This window comes from Orycteropus afer, unplaced genomic scaffold, assembly GCF_000298275.1.
Source record: "Orycteropus afer afer isolate SDZICR_OR568_19922 unplaced genomic scaffold, OryAfe1.0 scaffold00054, whole genome shotgun sequence".
In the NCBI taxonomy this organism is placed as follows: domain Eukaryota; kingdom Metazoa; phylum Chordata; class Mammalia; order Tubulidentata; family Orycteropodidae; genus Orycteropus; species Orycteropus afer.
In genome coordinates, this window is record NW_006921641.1 from 3,259,570 (window position 1) to 3,280,065 (window position 20,496).

At 40.3% G+C, this 20,496-nt stretch overlaps 1 protein-coding gene across 1 annotated transcript in view; it reads right to left on the reverse strand.

The window, feature by feature from the left end:
* TTC27 (tetratricopeptide repeat domain 27) overlaps window positions 1-20,245 on the reverse strand; it is a 393,959-nt gene extending 373,714 nt beyond the window's left edge. The window contains exons 1-3 of the mRNA XM_007938793.2: window positions 20,146-20,245; window positions 14,857-15,034; window positions 10,494-10,623 (exon numbers count right to left, since the gene is read on the reverse strand). Of these exons, the coding sequence (XP_007936984.1) occupies window positions 10,494-10,623; window positions 14,857-15,034; window positions 20,146-20,245 (408 nt within the window). The remainder of the gene's footprint in view (window positions 1-10,493; window positions 10,624-14,856; window positions 15,035-20,145) is intronic.
* Between the last annotated feature and the right edge of the window lie 251 nt (window positions 20,246-20,496).

Genomic DNA, 20,496 nt, shown 5'->3' on the forward strand with positions numbered 1-20,496 from the left:
TAAATTTTGGACAATGACATGAGACAAAGTATATGTGAACTGCTGTATGAAAAGTGAATTTACTCTGTAAATCTTCACCCAAATCCTAATTGAAAAAAAAAAAAAAAAAGTTAAGCCAACGCTACACAGACATTTGTGCCTCAACAGAAAATACAGCCCAGATTCAAAGCAATGTTCTTCCCAGGACAGCACGCTGTCTTCCCTTCAGAACTCTCTACCTCATCCTTGCCCCTCAACAAGGCCCACGGCTGTGCTAAACATCAGGGTAGCCTAAAGGACAGAGCCAGGATAATTTCTAACACAACTATATTATGGTGGTACGAGTAAGTGAGATACAGATTCTAGAAGAGGATCTGGCCTAGGGAAGAATGTCATCATGAGTTCAGTTTTGAACAGAATGAGTCTATGGTGTGTTGTGAGACCTCCAGATAAACATAATGAATAAAAACCAAAATAAAAAACAAACTCGCTGCCGGCGAGTCAGATTCGACTCACAGTGACCCTTCCTTGGGTTTCCAAGGCAGTATCACTACGGATGTAGGTTGCCCAAACTTCCTTCTGAGGAGTAGCTGGTGGGTTTGAACCACCAGCCTTCTGGTCAGTAGTCAAATGCCTTAGGTACTACGCCACCAGAGTACTGAATACACAAGTGGATATACTAATTTAGGAACTCAGAGAAATTGGACCTGCAATCAGAGAAAAACCTGCCTGAGATGCCCCAACTGGACCTGCAGCCTCATCAAATCATCTTGTAAACTTAAAATGGTCTAACAATCTTTATTTCATCAAATCCAAACCAAACTGGTGAAGCACAAGGAGACATGCCTCCAAGAAAGAGTCCTTGTCAAAGTCCAGGGACCTAAGAACAGGCTCTGTTTGCCAGGGTTGGCAAGGACATACAAGAGGCTGACAACAGAAAAGGAGACAGGTGGTGAGTATATAAGTGCTGTCAACGAGTGAATAGAGGAGCACAGCACAGTACCCTGCCTGTATAGATAACATACAAACAAAACAAAGAAAAGGAAAATTGTGGGCAAGTCACTCCAACATATAACCACCAATTAAATATAAACACAAAAACGTCACAATGCCTCGGAGACAACAGAGCATCACAGTCCACACAAAGAAGCAAGATAAAGCAGGAGAAACAAAGGACCAGGATACAGACCCAAAACACATCCCTGAGGAAGACACAGCATTGGAACTCTCTGATAAGGAATTCAAAAGAACTATATTTAGGTATCTTCAAAAGACTGAGAGACAAACTAAGGAAAACACAGAAAAAACCCTAGAAGAATTTTGGAAGGAAATACAAGAAACAAAATGGCAAAATAAATGAAAAATTAGAAATGATTCTAAACCTACAGATAGAAATACAGGAGATTAATACTAAATTGTCAGAAATCGATAACACATTGAAAGGGCAAAGGAGTAGAATTGATCCAATGGAAGACAGAATTAATGAGAATGAAGACAAATACCTGAATACTTCTTTGGAAAGGGATCAATCTGAAAAAAGATCAAAACAAAATGAAGAAAGCCTAAGGTTCATGTGGGATACCATCAAAAGGAATAACCTACGTGTCACTGGAATTCCAGAACAGGAAGAGAAAAGTAAAACCACTGAGAAAATTGTCCAAGATTTGTTGGAGGAGAACTTCCCTGATATGATGAAAGATGAGAATATAACCATCCAGGAAGTCCATCGAACCCCAAACAGGATAGACCCCAAAAGAAAAATACCAAGACATATCATCATCAAACTCATCAAAACCAAAGACAAAGAAAGAATGATGAGAGCAGCATGGGAAAAACAAAAAGTTACCTACAAGGAGCAACCAATAAGACTAAGCTCAAATTTCTCGACAGAAACCATGCAGGTGAGAAGACAATGGGATGGTATTTATAAAACACTGAAAGAGAAAAATTTCCAACCCAGCAAAACTGTCCCTCAAATATGATGGGGAAATTAGGACATTTCCAGATAAGCAGAAATTAAGGGAATTTGTTAAAATCAGACCAACCTTACAAGAGATACTAAAGGGAGTCCTTTGGACAGAGAAGGAGCAACAACCAACAACAACCGACCATTAACACACATGATGATATAACCCAGAAACCAATCCAGCTATGGAAATATCCAAAATAAATAAGCCTACAACAGGGAACCAGAGACACCAACGGACAAATGAGGACAACTACAAACCAAAAAAAGGGAAAAAAATCTATGTCATTACAGAACTTCTAGATGATAGGGACGTCAAGATAATTACAAGATAGAACAGACTGTTCTGCACTTGGGAAGAAAACTATAAATCACAGGGTAACCTCAAAGAAAAATGATAACACTTCACATCAAAATAAAAAAAGAGGACCAGCATAAATATTCAGCAAATACTAAAACAATAGCAATGAAGGAAGTGATAACACGATTCATAAACAAAATGAGCTCAGCATAGAAAATCAAATGGAACAAAGAAATTGACACAATGAAAAATCACTTGACAAAAATGACAGCAACAAATTCCTATTTGCTGATAATTACATATCTGGCAAGGGACTTATCTCTCAGACTGATGGAAAACTCCACCTCAATGCCAAAGGAATTAACAATCCAATTGAAAAATGGGCAGAAGACATGAATAGACACTTCACCATGGAGGACATTCCGGTGGTCAGCTAATACATGAAAAGATTCTCACTATCACTGCCCATCAGAGAGATGTAAATCAAAACAACAATGAGATACCGTCTCACCCCAGCACTGTTGGCAAGGTTCAATGAGACAGAAAATAACAAATGCTAGTGGGGATGTGGAGAGATTGGGACTCTCACACACTGCTTATGTGACTGTGAAGTAATACAACCACTGTGGAAAGCAATATGGTGATTCCTTAGAAAGTTGGAATTGGAGATACCATTTGACCCAGCAGTCCCATTCCTAGATATATATCCTAGAGCCATAAGAGCCAGGATAGGAACAGAGACATGCACACTCATGTCCATCACAGCACTATTTACAATAGCAAAAAGATGGAAACAACCTACATGCCCAACAGCAGAAGAGTGGATGACCAAACTATGGTACAAACACATACCGGAATGCTACGCAGCACTAAAGAATGATGTAGAGTCAGCAAAACACTGAATAATAATGGATGAACTTGGAGGACATTATCAGACCCAACTCACAGCAACCCCCTTCCTTGAGTTTCCAAGGCAGTATCACTATGGAAGTACATTGCCCAATCTTCCTTCCCAGGAGGGCTGGTGGGTTTGAACTGCCTGATTAGCAGTCAAGTGCCTTAGGCACTACGCATATCTTCATGCAAACAGCTATTTCACAAATATATGTGCATTACAAGGAGAACCAAAGAATCAACACACACAAGAATGACAACTAGAAAATACTAATATGTCACTCCTAAATTTAAAAACTCCCTCTATCTTCCAAATAAATGCTAACATCCTCAGTTCGCCTTTAAGAGTATAATCCTTTGAAAAACAATCCGGCACTGGCAAGAATAGCTGAACACACATATACCCGTAAGGTACAGCAACAGCACTCCTAGATATATAGTACAGCATAGCTGTATATATAACTCCACTCCTAGATATATACTACAGCACAGCTTCCCAACTCAATGCTGGGATAGGTTTATTGATGTACTGAAATACTGATTCCCCTCAGGCCCTAGGGTGGCCAACTACACAGCTTGCGGACCAGTAAAAACAGTATCTCCATTTAGCGTACCGTGCCAAACAAATATTATCATTTTTTAAGTATGTTCTGCTTAAACTCTTGCAAATCATTTCCAGAAGAGGCAATTATATAATAGCAAAACATGGAAATAACCCATATGACCATCAATAGTAGAACCAATACATAAATTGTGGTATTTATTTTTATACTTTAAATACTATACAAAAGTAAAAATGAATAATAGATTAATTTCAAAATATAATTTTAAGCAAATGAAGCAAGTCACAGAACAACACAGATAATATGTTTCATTTATATAAAATTCAAAAACTGGCAAAATGAAACTAAGTTTTCTAAGTATACAGATAAAGGTGTTAAAACTATGGAATAAATTAACACAAAATTCATGAGTGGTTACCTAGGGCAGGGGAGTTGGAGAAGTTATCAGAGGTTTCCCCAAGGCAGTATTTCTGAACCATTTTCAAGTCAGAGCACACACAGATATATTATTATTTACAGTACATATCAGAGTCAGATAAGGCTGCTCAAAGTCAGAGGAGCCTAGCTCAAGGGGTCTTCCCACTCCAGGCTCCCACAGCCATGATACTGGTAATATTCTCTTTCTCAAGCTGGGTGGTGGGTACAAAGGAATGTCATTATTATACTGGGCGTGTTTCACATGCTCTTTTGAATGTATGAGCTAATTCTAATAAAATTAAAATCAACATCATAGTCAAAGTTTGCCACAATCTGGCCTGGCCTGATCTCACTGCTAATCCAGAAAGCTCAGAATCTCCCCTTCCCAAAGAAGAGCTTATATGACTGCACCTAGAATGCATCTCTCCTCCTTTTCTCTATCTATCCATTTCCTAACACTTCTTAGGTTTTCGCTCAAGGCTCATCTCCAACTAAACGAACAACTCTGACAAAATCCAGTTTCTATAAATCTCTTAATTAATTTGAATATTTCTTATTGTCTGGAGCTGTCTTTGTTCTCCAGTGCTGCTATAACAGACACACCACAAGTGGATGGTTGTTTTAACAAACAAGAATTTATTCTTATACAGTTTAGGAAGATAATCCATTGCTGTCAAGTCCAATCCGACTAACAGTGACACCTCCTTGGGTTTCTGAGGTGGTATCACTACGGAAGTAGATTGCCCAACCTTCCCTCTAAGGAGTGGCTGGTGGGTTTGAACCGGCAGCCTTCAAGTTAGCGGTCAAATGCTTAGGCACTACAACACCAGAACTCCTAAGTCCAAATCCAGTGTGCTGGCTCTAGAGGATGGGTGCAGGCCCCTAAACCGTGGGCTTCAGCTCTGCCTTTTATCCTAGGCCCAGTGGAGATAGAGGTGTCTCCTAATTCAGACAGCTGCTAGCTGCTGAGGCTGACAAACCAAAGGTCAACAGGTAAAATGACAGAGTCACAAGATCAGCAGTTAACATGGGAGGCCACTAGCTAAAGTTCAGGAATAAACTCAAGATCAAGAGGCAGCACAGCAGGCCAGTGAGGTGAAGATTTGGCCAAATGCAGGATCCAGATGTGTGAAAATGCGAACTACCTTTCTCAAAGCTTCTCCTTGTATACGGGAAGCAGACCACACCCCAAAGACAACTACTAAGCTGCTCACAGCAGATTCTACCATGGAGGTGATTACAGTCTCATCACCAGGAACAACTACATCCAGCTGCCTAGCCACCCAAAATCAGGCCCAGTCAAGTTGACACACAACCTTAACTACCACAGAGGCTATTTATCGTTGTTGTTATTGTTGTTGTTATGTGCCATCAAATTGCCTCCGACTCATAGCCACCCTATGCACAGAAGAAGGAAACACTGCCTGTTCCCATGCCAGCTCCATGATCCCCGCTATACTTGACCCCATAGCCGCAGCCACTGTGTCAATCCATCTCATTGAGAGCCTTCCCTCCCTCGTCGACCCTCCACCTTACCAAGCATTACATCCCTCTCCAGAAAATGGTCCCTTCTGACAACATGACCAAAGTAGGTGAGACGAAGTCTGACCATCTTGCCTCCAAGGAGCATTCTGGCTGCACTTCCTCCAGGACAGATCTGTTAGTTCTTTTAGCAGTCCACAGTACTTTCAGCATTCTTTGCCAGCACCACATCTCAAAAGGATCAATTCCTCTTCCGTCTTCTTTATTCATTGTCCAGCTCTCACATGCATATGAGGGGACTGAAAACACCATGGCTTGTGTCAGGCACACCTTAGTCCTCAAGGAGACATCCTTGCTCCTCATCACTTGAAAGAGGTCCCTTGCAGCTAATTTGCCCAGTGCTATACGTCCTCTGATACCCTGACCGCTGCTTCCATTGGCATCGATTATAAAACCAAACAATCTGAACTGTCTGACAACTTCAATCTTTTCTCCATTTCTCATGATGCAGCTTATAGGTAGAGTTCTGAGAATTTTTGTTTTCTTTATATTGAAATGTAATCTATACTGCAGATGTATTCTTCAACCTTTATCAGTAAGTGCTTCAAGTCATCCTCATTTTTAGCAAACAAAGTTGTATCATCAGCATATCGCAGGTTGTTAATGACCCTTCTTCCAATCTTGATGCTATGTTTCTTCATATAATCCAGTTTCTCAGATTAGTTGCTCAGCATATAGAATGAATAAGTATGGTGAAAGGATACAAGCCTGACACACTCCCTTCTGGATATTAAACCATGCAGTGTCCCCTTGTTCTATTTGAATGACAGCATTCTGGTCTATGTCCAAGTTCCTCATGAGTACAATTAAGTGTTCTGAAATTCCCATTCTTCTCATTGTTATCCACAATTTGTTATGATCCACACAATCAAATGCTTTTGCATAGTCAATAAAACACAAATAAACATCTTTCTGGTATTCTTTTCTTTGAGTCAAGATCCATCTGACAGCAGCAATAATATTGCTTGTTCCACGTCCTCTTCTGAATCCAGCTTGCACCTCTGGAAGTTCTCTGTCAATATACTGCTACAACCATTTTTGAATTATCTTAGTAAGATTTTATTTATGTGCAGTATTAATGATATTGTCCATTAATTTACTCATTCTGTGGGATCACCTTTCTCTGGAATGGGTCCAAATACAGATCTCTGCCAGTCAGTTAGCAGGTAGCTATCTTCCAAATATCTTGGCATAACCAAGTGAGTGGCTCCAGTGGGGCACCTGTTTGCTGAAACATCTCAGTAGGTATTCCATCAATTCCTGGAGCCTTGTTCTTTGCCAGTTCCTTCAGTGCAGCTTCAACTTCTTCCTTCAGTACCACTGGTTCTACCTAGATCATATCCCACCTCTTGAAATGGATGAACATCGACCAGTTCTTTTTGGTACAGTGACTTTGCATATTCCTTCCATCTTCTTTTGATGCTTCTTGCATTATTCAGTATTTTGCCCATAGAATCTTTCAATACTGCAACTCGAGGCTTAAATTTTTTCCTCAGTTCTTTCAGCTTGAGAAATGCTGAGTGTGTTCTTCCCTTTTGGTATTCTAACTTTGCACATTTCATTACAGTAATTGACTTTGTCTGCTCGAGCTGCTCTTTGAAATCTGTTCAGCTCTTTTATCATGTCATGTCTTCCATTTGCTTTAGCTACTCTCCATTAAAGGGCAAGTTTCAGAGTCTCTTCTGCCATCCATTTTGGTCTTTTCTTCTTTTCTCATCCTTTTAATGACCTCTTGCTTTCCCATGGATGATGTTCTTGATGTCAACCCACAATTCTTCTGGTTTTTGGTCACTGGTGTTCAATGCATCAAATCTACTCTTTAGATGGTCTCTAAATTCAGGAGGGATATATTCAAGATCATATTTTGGCTCTCATAGACTTCTTTTCATTGTCTTCAATTTCAAGTTGAACTTGCATAGGAGCAGTTGATGGTCTGTACCACAATCAGCTCCTGGCGTGGTTTTGGCTGAAGATACCTCTTGCCACAGATGTAGTCAACCTGATTCCTGTGTAGTCCATCAGGCAAAGTCCATGTGTATAGCCACTGTTTGCGTTGTTGAAAAAAGGTATTTGCAATGACTAAATCGTTGGTCTTACAAAATTCTATCGTGCGATGTCCAGCATTATTTCTGTCACCAAGGCCAAATTTTTCAGCCACTGGTGATTCTTCTTTGTTTCCAACTTTTGCATTCCAGTCTCCAGTGATAATTAACACATCCTGACTGCACGTTTGGTCGATTTCAGACTGCAGAACTTGATAAAAATCTTCAATTTCCTCATCTTTGGCTTTGGGGGCTGGTGCAGAAATTTGAATAAGAGTCATATTAACTGGTCTTCCTTGTAGGAGTATGGATATTATCCCATCACTGACAGCATTGTACTTCAGGACAGATCTCGAAACATCCTCTGTGATGATGAATGCCATGCCATTCTTCTCTAAACTGTCATTCCCAGCATAGTAGATCATATAGTTGTCTGATTCAAAACAGCCGAAACTGGTCCATTTCAGCTCACTAATGCCTAGGATATCAATCTTTATGCGTTCTATCTCATTTTTGACAACTTCCAATTTTCCTAGATTCATACTTTGTACACTCCATGTTCCTGTTATTAATGGACATTTGCAGCTGCTTCTCCTCAATTTGGGTTGTGCCACATCAGCAAATGGAGGTCTCGAAAGCTTTACTGTATCCATATCAGTAAGGTTGGTCCTACTCTGATGATGTAGCTCTTTCCTAGTCAAATTTTGAAAGCCTTCTGACCTAAGGGGCTTGTTGCCCTGCACTGTACTGGATAATGTTCCCAGGCTATTCACAAAGTTGTGCAGTAACGTATCAGAAAGTGTTTCTCTGCTATTCATAAGGTTTTCCCTGGCCAATTCTTGGAGAAGTGGATGGCCTCTTCCTTCTTCCTAGTCTGTCTCAGTCTGTAAGCTGCATTGAAACCCGTGCATGATGTGCAACCCTGCCGGCACTGGAAACACGAGTAGCAAAGCCTCAAGCCTCACAGCAACACGCAATCCACAACAGTATGACAACTGACAGACAAGTTTGTCTCACTTAGCTATTCAAAACCTCTCCACCCTCCCCTTACCTATATCCCTGGCGCTGCTCTGCTCTGCCATCACCTCTGGTTTCTCTTTCCCCCACTTCCCTAGCTGGTGGGGGTGAAGCCTGGGTCCCTCCTTCCCGTTACCTGGATGCCTGGCTGCTGCTCTGCTCTGTCGTCGCCTATTTACTATAGTGCTTTGAATATTACCTGACTTTACAGGTGCTTCTATACTAGTATAGCAAAAAGAGTACTGGGTTTGGAACCAGAAAATGTGGATATAAACCCCCAAGTTTCTATCACTATTCTGAGCTTCAGTCTTTTCATCTATGGAACACTTCAACTCTGTAAGGACCACACTGACATAACACATTCACATGTGTTAACGTGTGAATTAAACACCACTGGAGCTACACCGTCCATACTTCGTAAGTATGTATAACTTTGAATGTTCGGTGGCTTTCTAACCTAACCTATAGACAGAAACTATTTCATGTACAACAGGAAAAGGAATGGGATGCTCCACAAAACTGAATGCCCAGATAACAGAAGATTATCTCTTTAAGTGTCATAGCTTTTGGTTTTTACCCATTTCAATGAAAATCTTTCTAAAGTATAATTATAAATTCCCTTCTTACACATAAAATATCTATCTTTTAACTTAGGGTCAGCAATATGAATATCAATTATTCTACTGCAATATAATACTAAGCTTATGTGTTACAGATGTGTAAGTGATGTGCTTTCATATTATGCCTGCTTTTGTATTTTTCTCTCTTTCTATCTCCACAATCAAACTATCAAAGTATTAACACATAGTCTCTTACAACTCTATCCACTTTCATTTGCTACTTCTAACTTACTACCTCCTGGGAAACAAGGTAATAGTAAACAGATTCTTTTTATGATATGAGTTTTGGATGCCAAGGGGACCTTTGTGTGTCTGTGTCTGTGTGTGTGTGTGTGTGTATGTGCACATATGTCTGGCTTCCTTCACCGAGAATAATGGGTTTTTTATTGTTGTAAAGACATACATAACACACCATTTTCCAATTTGACATTTTTTGTGTGTACAACTTAGTGATATCAACTACCTTAATCATGTTGTGCAACCATGAAGGGGGCCCTTTTCAAAGGCTGACTGAATGGCAGCTGTGTTATAGCTCTCTGAGGAGGCTAGATAAATGGATGATTAGCAGATCATCTCATACTCTCCCAATCATATGCTCATGTTTTCAAAAACTCCTGAGGAACTACCTGCAAGCCCCACTGATGACCCAGTGATGCAGGTCAATAATACTACCTTCATATATGAATAATAATAATTCTTATCACCCATGAAGCACCTCTGTGTCAGGCACTAAAAGAAAGTATTTGTAATAGAATGAAAACCATCCTGAAAACTGTTCTTAAGCAGCAAAACTTACCTGCAACAAAATCAAACAGATTTCCAGATTCAGCTTTGCCAGAAATACTTTTATGTAACTCTGATAATATAAGTAACTGGGTGACTGGTGCAGTTGTCTGCGCTTTAATAAAAAGAATGGCTAATAGAGCTCCATAAAATCAGGAATATCTGAACAACAGTTTGAGACTGACAATAGAACTTCTCAAAATATCTAAAAATCTGATCAATGAACAAAAGCATTCTTAGTAGTTCTGTGCAAGCTATACAATCATGTTTCTTTTCCATGTACTATTAACTCCAGTTTATAAAGACTAGAGTATAGACTACAGAATGAATAACACAGTAATAACTATATATGATGTTCAAGAAGTCTACCTCATTGAACTGCTGGAACAAAACAGATGGCAAAAAATCCTGAGGCTGTAAGTCAACAGGAGGCCCTGTCCAGTTACTCTGAACAAAAAGCTGCAAACTGTTCACACCAAGAAGAAATATCAACTGCTGCCTGCAAAAGAAAGAAATACACAGAAACAGTTTTCACTGTATAACCTCCAACACAGTATTTCATTTCAAATTTATTAAAGAAAATGTAACATAAAAACTGACACTTGTTAAAACTATCCTGGAGTATTAAAAATAAAAATTCTAAAAGCTAAACAATTTAGGTCTACACTACTTAATATGGTAACCATGAGCCAAATATGGCTCTTTTAATTTATTTTAATTAAAATTAAATAAAAATTCACTGTCCACATTTCAAGTATTAAATAGCCACATGTGACCAGTGGCTACAATAATGGGCAGCACATATATAGAACAAACACTTCCATTATCACAAAAATTCTCTTGCAGAGCACTGATTTAGACTCTGCTCAGGCTCCTATAAGTTTTCTTACATTCTATTTAACAGCTCTGACACTGTAAGAAGATGTATAAAACACAATATTCCACAAAAGAAAAAGCTATTGCTAGCATTTTACTGATCTTGTTTCACCACCTGCTGAAAAAAAAACACTGCCATCGAGTTGATTCCAACTCATAGCAATCCCACTGGGTTTCCCAGGCTGTAAATCTTTACAGAAAGATATTGCCTCATCTTCTTCCCACAGAGTAGCTGGTGGGCCAACCTTCTGGTTAACAGCCAACAAAAAAGACCCCTAGAAATTGCAATTCAATGTGCTTTGGTTAAGACAGGGTGGGCAAACTTTTTATGTAAATGTTGTTGTTGTTGTTGTTATGTGCCGTCGAGTCGGCCCCGACTCATAGCGACCCCTCCTTGGGTTTCCGAGGCAGCATCACTACGGAAGTAGGATTGCCCAACCTTCCTTCCGAGGAGTGGCTGGTGGGTTTGAACCGCCAGCCTTCTGGTTAGCAGTCAAGTGCTTTAGCCACTATGCTACCAGAGCTCCTTTAGACAGTTATTAAATATTTTAGCCTTTGCAGGTCATAGACTCTCTAACACATATGCTTTTTTTCTTTTTTCAATGCTTTAAAAATATAAAAACCACCCTTAGCCACTCTACATGGGCTATAACTTGCCAAACCCTGATTTAAGATAAATCCTGGAGTTTCATTCTGAAGAAAAATGTTAACAGTAGTCACTTTCTTCTTCCCATACTCTTTCAACCCTTACCTCAAAAGAAAGATTCTTACTGCTAGATAGATAGAGACAAGTATTGATTTGGGTGCAGGGAAAGGCAATGTACCAAATGTGAGCGATCAACATGGTGGCACTGAGAAAAGAGAAAGACACAGAGAGGTGTATGAGAGGTACAGACAACAAAGATGAACCCTTTTGCACATACAGTATTGCGTTGTCAGGGATAGCAAGCATTGATATATGGGTGGATAGATGGGTAGACAGGCTGAACGAGGAGGTACGTCTCTGTAGGTATGTCTTGTGCCCAAGACCGCATATAGGGTTGGCAGACAATATTTCTACAAGTATATCTGTATGTTCTATAAGAATTTCCAGGTATATAGTAGAGCTGACAAGGGATAAGATTGTAATCACTTCTTGGCCATAGCCAACTACCCAGAGGAAGAAAGCAGATGGACCTGCGGGCTTGGGACCACGATTGCAGGGGACATCACACTCAATTGGCATTAACAAAATACGCCAAAACATTGTTCCACATCCTGCTTTGGTGAGTAGTGACTGGACTCTTAAAAGCTTGCAAGCAGCCATCCAAATGCAAGAATGGGTCTCTCCTCGTACAGAGTAAAGATGAATGAAGAAAACCAAAGATGCATGAAAACAATTAGTCCAAGGGACTGGTACACCATGCAATTCTCAGCCTATATGACTATGAGACCAGAAGACCTAGATGGTGTCCGGCTACCAATGTCAACCACTCAGAGGGGGATTTATGTAGGAGATCCTGGATAGAGTGGGAGAACAATATGTAGCAAAACTCAAAATCACTTAAAAAAAGTGGGGGGGAGGGTCCAGGTTTGCTGCTTTACTAGAGCCTGGTGGAACCCCTGAGGCTATGGACTCTAGCTGCCCTTCAGGTCTGGAATTGAACTCACACCTGTGGCTTCCAGCCAAACAAAAGGCAAGGCATATGAGCTGAACATTTACATTAAGTAGATACAGTCCTTGGAGAGCTCAATTATAAGAGAACAGAAGGGCTGTGTATGCACAGGGAGAAAGCTCAAGCGGCAGGAGTGCATGGGAGGAAAGGACACAGGGAAGAGGTAACTATGGGGAGGAAATAGGAAGAGAGCTGTTGCATCACAGGAAATTGCAGTCAATGTCATGAGACAAAGTGTGCGTGAACTGCTGAATGGAAAATGAATTTGCTGTGTAAACCTTCACCCAAATCACAATTAAAAAAAAAGAAGAAAGAAAGGTTCTTCAGGAAAAAAAAATATCAAACCCACAAGTTGGAAAGTAAAGCTCTGGATGCAGCACAACTGAGAGCAGAGGCAAGAGTAAGAAGCATCAGAGAACACAGATAACAAAAGAGCCTGCGTGTAGTCAGAAGTTAGGAAATACGGGGAAAATAGGTGTGTAACAAGATCTGAAAGGCTTAGTATAAGTGTTCTAACTGAAAAACAAATCTTTAAGATTAACTGATAATACAGTTCAATTTTCAAATACTTCAAAATAAGGTACCTGAAATGTCTTTTCTCAGCTCTCTGCAAAAAGCTGAAATTCTATCTACCAGTGAACAACGAATCTGTTGGCATATGTACATTTTCATGTTCAGCCACAAGGCTAGTTGCTATAACAATGCACATATTTCAGAGAGCAACAAAAGAGTCAAGCATAACAATGTAGAAATGTAAAGTAGAAGTAAAATTAAAAAGGAATGATGAGATTTTTTTTAATAATACAAAAAGCCTATAGCAACATTCTCATGTCTCTGAGTGGTGCAAACAATTAACACTCTCACTGCTAACCACAAGGATGGATGTTCAAGTACACCCACAGGCACCTTGGAAGAAAGACTGGCGATCCACTTCTGAAAAATTCAGCCACTGAAAACCCTGTAGATCAGAGTTCTATTCTGACACACATGAGGTCACCATAAGTTGAAGTTGACTCATTGGTAATTGCTTGGGTAACATTCTACTGTGAACTCCTTAAGGATACAGTTGTGACTTACTCATTTCACAGCCTCAACACCCAATACAATAGTTGGTTTATTTGTTAAAGGCCTAAATGGAGCCATTCCCTAAAAATAATGGTAAAACAAAATTGCATTCACTTTAAAGATACCTAAAACTTGAGATACCAGAGATAGAGAAGGAAAGCGAGAGGTGTATTAATATTAAAAAATTGACAAGAACCAAATAATTGAAACAGCACTGAAAGACAGGTTTTACTGCTGTGTAAGTACCCAGGACACTTAACACTATGAAATTACATAAACTACACAAAATCTGTTGCTCTCAAATCAGTTCCAACTCACAGTAACTCTATAGGGCAGAGTAAACTGGCTCCAACGGTTTCTAAGGTTGTAAATCTTTATGGAAACAGACTGCCACCTTTGTCTCCTGTGGAGTGGCTAGTGGGTTCAAACCACCAACCTTTTTGTTGCAGCCTAGCAATTTAACCTCTGCATCACCAGAGCTCCTCAAACAATGTAAACTAGATAATTATTCTCTAATATCTAGAAAAAATAATAATCTAAAACATAATAAAAGTAGTTACAAGTATCACTCAGTAACCTAGAAACAACAAGATTGAAGTGTATGTTTTCAAGTTAAAAGGAAATAAGGTCCAAAGATTTGCCTGTGGCTAAAACCTACCTACAAGACTTAAACATTTGAAGACACACTGCATTAGCAGTTACCACTCTCTTATATACCTCGTCTCATATGTGAAACCCTTATATGCTACACCCTTTTACTGGTTCATTCTAGAAGGACCTCTGGGAAGGAGTTCTTTACACAGATTACTTGGTACATCATACTAAAAACCAAACCCACTGCCATCGCGTCAATTCTGACTCACAGCAGCTCTCACTGAGTCCAAGGCTATAAATCTTCACAGAAATAGATTGTTTCATCTTCCTCCAAAGGAGCAGCTAGTGGGTTTGAACCTCCAACCTTCTAGTTAGTCAAATGCCTTACTCACTATGCCATCAGAGCACCTTGGTACATCATAAGTAATGATTAAATGTAAAGTTAGTTTTTCAACAACCCCAAACATCTGTGCCATACACTGTCAAAGCACTATTAAATGCATTCAGAATCTGTTTTTCTATGCAATTTTCAAATAAATTACCTTTCACTTTTCTCCAAATCTGTTGAATAATCCAGGAATGTTATTATTCGCTTTTCCAGGTAGTTGTCAATCTTTTCTTCGGCCATCATTGTTGACTCAAAGATATTTTGAGTTAATGAATTTAAGAATACAGCCTCATTGTTCCCTTCTAGCAGCAATTTTAGGAAAAATCCACTCTCTGTAATAGAAAGAATTAGTCCAATGATCCAAAAGAACATTTTTTCAAACTATAAAGAATAGTAACACTGTTAGGTAAATATAAACCACTTTAGTATGAAATACACACACACACACACACACACACACCAAAAACAAACCAAACTCACTGCCATTGAGTCGGTTCCAACTCATAATGACCTCCACTGGGTTTCCAAGGCAGTAAATCTTTATGGAAGTAGATTGCCCAGCCTTCCTTCCACAGACTGGCTGGTGGGTTTGAACCACCAACCTTCTGGTTAGCAGACAAATGTCTTAGGCACTACACCACCAGAGCTCCATACACACACACACACACACACACACACACACCACTTGTCTGTCAATTTGTGGTGACTTGTGTGTTGCTGTGAGGCTAGAGGCTATGCCACCAGTGTTTCAAATATCAGCAGGATCTCCCATGGTGGACAGGTTTTAGCGGAGCTTTCAGACTAAGACAGACTCAGAAAAAGGAACGGGCCATACACTTCTCAAAGAATTGGCCAGCAAAAACCTTATGAATAGCAGTGAAACACTGTCTGATATATTACTAGAAAACTTATGAATAGCCCTGAAACTGTCCAATACAGTGCCAGAAGATGAGCCCCTCAGGTCAGAAGGCATTCAAAATACTACTGGTGAAAAGCTGCCCCCTCAGAGTAGAGCCAATCTTAATGATGTGGATACAGTAAAGCTTTTCAGGACACCCATTTGCTGATGTGGCATGACTCAAAATGAGAAGAAACAGCTGCAAACATCCATTAATAACTGGACCATGGGAATGTACAAAGTATGAATCTAGGAAAACTGGAAGTTGTCAAAAATGAAATGAAATGCATAAAGATCAATATGCTAGGTATTAGTGAGCTGAAATGGACCAGTTTTGGCCATTTGGAATCAGACAACCATACGATCTACTATGCCGAGAATGACAAAATGAAGAGGAACAGCATGGCATTCATCATCACAAAGAATGTTCCAACATCTATCCTGAAGTACAATGCTGTCAGTGATAGGATAATATCCATATGCCTACAAGGAAGACCAGTTAATACTACTATTACTCACATTTACACACCAACCACCAAACCCAAAGATAAGGAAATTGAAGATTTTTACCAAGTTCTGCAGTTTGAAATTGACTGACAATGCAAAAAGATGTGTTGATTATTACTGCTGATTGCAATGCAAAAGTTTGGGAAACAAAGGCGAATCACCAGTCATTGGAAAATATAGTCTTGGTGACAGAAACAATGCTGGAGATCACATGACAGAATTCTACAAGACCAACAACTTATTCATTGCAAATACCTTTTTTCAACAACATAAACAGAGACTATACATGTGGACTTCGCCAGATGGAGTAAACAGGAATCACATGTACTACATTTGTGACAAGAGAAGATGGAAAAGTGCAATATTTTCAGCCAAAATAAGGCCAGGAGCTGACTGTGGAACAGACCATCAACTGCTCATATGCAAGTTGAAGCCGAAGCTAAAGACAATTAAAACAAGTCCAAGACAGCCAAAATTTGACCTTGATTTATATCTTTCCTGAATTTAGAGACCATTTAAAGAATAGATTTGATGCACTGAATACCAATGACCAAAAAACAGAGGAACTGTGGGATGTCATCAAGAACATCATCCATGAAGAAAGCAGAAGGTCATTAAAAAGACAGGAAATGAAGAGAATACCAAAATGGATGTCAAAAAAGACTCTGAAACTTGCCCTTGAATGGAGAGTAGCTAAAGCAAATGGAAGAAATGAAAAGATAAAAGAGCTAAACCGAAGATTTCAAAGAGCAGCTCGAGAAGACAAACTCAATCATTACAATGAAATATGCAAAGACTTGGAGTTAAAAAACCTAAAGGGAAGAACACACTCAGCATTTCTCAAGCTCCAAGAACTGTCAGATGGATCTTAGCTGAAAGCAAAGAATTTTTTTCTTTCTTGTGAAAGATATTTACTTGTGTTTTATTGACTATGCAGAAAGCATTCGCTTGTGTGGATCATAACAAATTATGGATAACATTGAGAAGAATGGGAATTCCCAAACACTTGATTGTGCTCATCAGGAACTTGTACATAGACCAAGGGGCTGTCTTTCAAACAGAACAAGGGAATACTAAATGGTTTAAAATCAAGAAGAGAGTGTGTCAGGGTTGTGTCCTTTCACCAACTTATTCAATCTGTACACTGAGCAAATAATCCGAGAAGCAGGACTATATGAAGAAGAACGTGGCATCAGGATTGGAGGAAGACTCGTTGTATTAACAACCTGTGATAGATGACACAACTTTGCTTGCTGAAAGTGAGGATGACTTGAAACACTTACTGATGAAGATTAAAGATTTCAGTCTGCAGTATGGATTACATCTCAACATAAAGAAAACAAAAATCCTCAGAACTGGACCAATAAGCAGCATCACGATGAATGGAGAAAAGACTGAAGTTGTTAAATATTTCATATTACTTGGTTTCACCATCAATACCAATGGAAGCAGAAGTTAAGATATCAGACAACATATTGCCCTGGGCAAATCTGCTGCAAGAGACCTCTTTAAAGTGTTGATGTCAAAGATGTCTCAATGAAGGCTAAGGTGTGCCTAACCCAAGCCATGATATTTTCAATTGCCTCATATGCATGTGAGAGCTGGACAATAAACGAGGAAGACTGAAGAAGAGTTGATGCTTTTGAGTTGTCAAAGAATACTAAAAGTAGTACCATGGACTGTCAAAAGAACTAATAAATAATAAAGGAAAAAGAGCAGCCGGAATGCTCCTTGGAAGAAAGAATGGCCAGACTTCGTCTGACCTACTTTGGTCATGTTGTCAGAGGGCACCAATTCCCTGGAGAAGGATATCATGGTCAACGGAAAAGGAGAAGGCCCTCAATGAGATGGACCGACACAGTGGCTGCAACGATGGGTTCAGGAATAGCAAGGATTTTGAGGCTGGCACAAGACGAGACAGTGTTTCGTTCCATTGTACACAGGGTTGCTATGAGTTGGAGACGACTCGACAGCACCTAACAACAACCACCACACACGCACACACATATATTCGTATATACGTGTGTGTGTGTGTGTGTGTGTGTGTGTATATATATATATATATATATATATATATATATATACACACATTTAGAATGCCTTTTGTACCTTAATCACAAAGCACTGAGCAAATCCTCGTCATTCTACAAACATTACATCTTCTAGAATTAAGAGCTCTACCATATTGATAATGACCACCTGCCAAAGGGGCATAGAGGCTACATCTTCTGACCTCCCCTAACTCCACAAAAGGAAGACAGACTCACTATCAGCAGCCCAAGGCCTATTGCTGCTAGGCCAGACATAATACCTCCCTCCAGCCATTTCACCAACCCTGAAACCAACTGTCCCTCCCACAGCACTCACTACTTCTCTGCTAGGCTCAACAATTCATTGCAGTGACCACACAGAACTCACAGATTAGAGTTTATTAGAGAAGCAACTAGGAGCTCTGGTAGCATAGCGGCTAAGACACTTGCCTGCTAACCAGACGGCTGGCGGTTCAAACCCACCAGCCACTCCTCGGAAGGAAGGTTGGGCAATCCTACTTCCGTAGTGATACTGCCTCGAAAACCCAAGGAGGGGTCGCTATGAGTCGGGGCCGACTCGACGGCACATAACAACAACAACAACAACAGGGAAGCAACAAGCTACAACTCAAGTTCAGGAACGTGCTCTGTCTCTCTCAGCCGGCCATCTCTCAGGAGTGCATGTCTCTCTTATGTCTCTCAGCAGCGAGTCTTTCTCAGCAGGTAGTCAGAGAGCCTCCTTCAGTCCCTAGGATAGCTCCTTTTGAACCTGGCAGAGTGGTCAAATTAACCAATCACATCAGAATTTTATACATCTGAGAGAGAATGAACTTCCCAGAAGATTGCTTTTTGCCACTCACAAGAGAAATACCCCAGATGGATAACTTTAACAACCAGGAGCTACTCAGTTGCTCATGGCAAATTCCACCATGGAATTTACAAAGACTAAGGCTAGAAAAGCCATACTATGTAATTTACTATATTGCACCACCGAATAAGAAATCAGGCCCAGGAATAATATCCCTCATTGGTAAGCATTATGACCCTTCTGCTGGAAGAATCACAAAGATTCCTACTGACGATAGGAAAAGTGTCCTTGCCCAGGTTCTAAGATCGTTCACAATCTGGCTCTTCCTACTTACTATTTTACCTCAGGAAGTCACTCCTAGCATGCTGGCTTACTCATTTCTCCCTTTAATATCCTATGTACATTCCCCCTTGGACACCTTTATACTCAAGTTTTCTCCTGCTGAACTTTTCTCCACTTGTCAGTCTTACCTTTTAACGAAAAATTAACTCATCCAACTTCTTCCATGAAACTTTTCCAGATCCCACCGCTGCCTTCAAAAAATGCCTCCCGCCTAAACACCTACCTACTACGCGCGCACACACACACACACACACACACACACAGCATTTATATACTGTCTTAAATTGCTATTTCTCTTCTGGTCCAGCTTAAATCCCATAAGCTGTGCTTATATCCCACTAGTAAATACGCTTTTTAACTCTTTACCTACATCTCATCTGCAAAATGGGGATTAAAGGTAGTACCTACCTCAGATGGCTATTATGAAGATTAAATGATTCAGGCGCTCCAATAAAAGTAATTTATATTGCCACTGTTATTAGTGAACCTGGGTGGTGAGAAGTCTTGGGTAAGGACAGCAACTGAGCCTGAAGACAACGTTTAGAACGCAGCGATCCCAAAGCCTTGAGGATTTCTATACTATTGAGTAGGAGCTATGGTAGCACAATGCCTAAGTCACTTACTTGACTGCTAACCAGAAGGCTGGCGGTTCAAACCCACCAGGCACTCCTCGGAAGGAAGGCTGGGCAATCTACTTCCGTAGTGATACTGCCTTGGAAACCCAAGGAGGGGTCGCTATGAGTCGGGTCGACTTCACGACACATAACAACATACTGTTGAGTGGGTTGAAAAAAAAAGAAGAACGAGAACACGACCACCGCGACCCCTCCTCCTCACAACCCCAGGTGCTCTTCTCACCTGAGCCGACGACGCCTTCCTGTTTCCATTGCAGCTGATCAGCCTCAGTGGAGAAGCCCCGCAGAATTGCCAGTTCCGGGATCCACATCTCCCCGGACATCGCTACAACCAAGACGTGCTCCTACGAGGGTCACTTAGAAGTCAACAAAAGAAAATGAAAGGAGTAGGGTGCAAAGACGCCAAGTCTAGAGGCCACATTTACTGTGAATTCATCCACAGCCCTAAAAACCCATGTGTGGATACCAGCACAAGGAGGCAGCCATGACAGCAGCGCGGGGCACCCTGGGAAAAAACACAAACACTCAGTTCTGACTTCCGACCGGGAGACGAACGCCTTCCGGCTACTGAGCA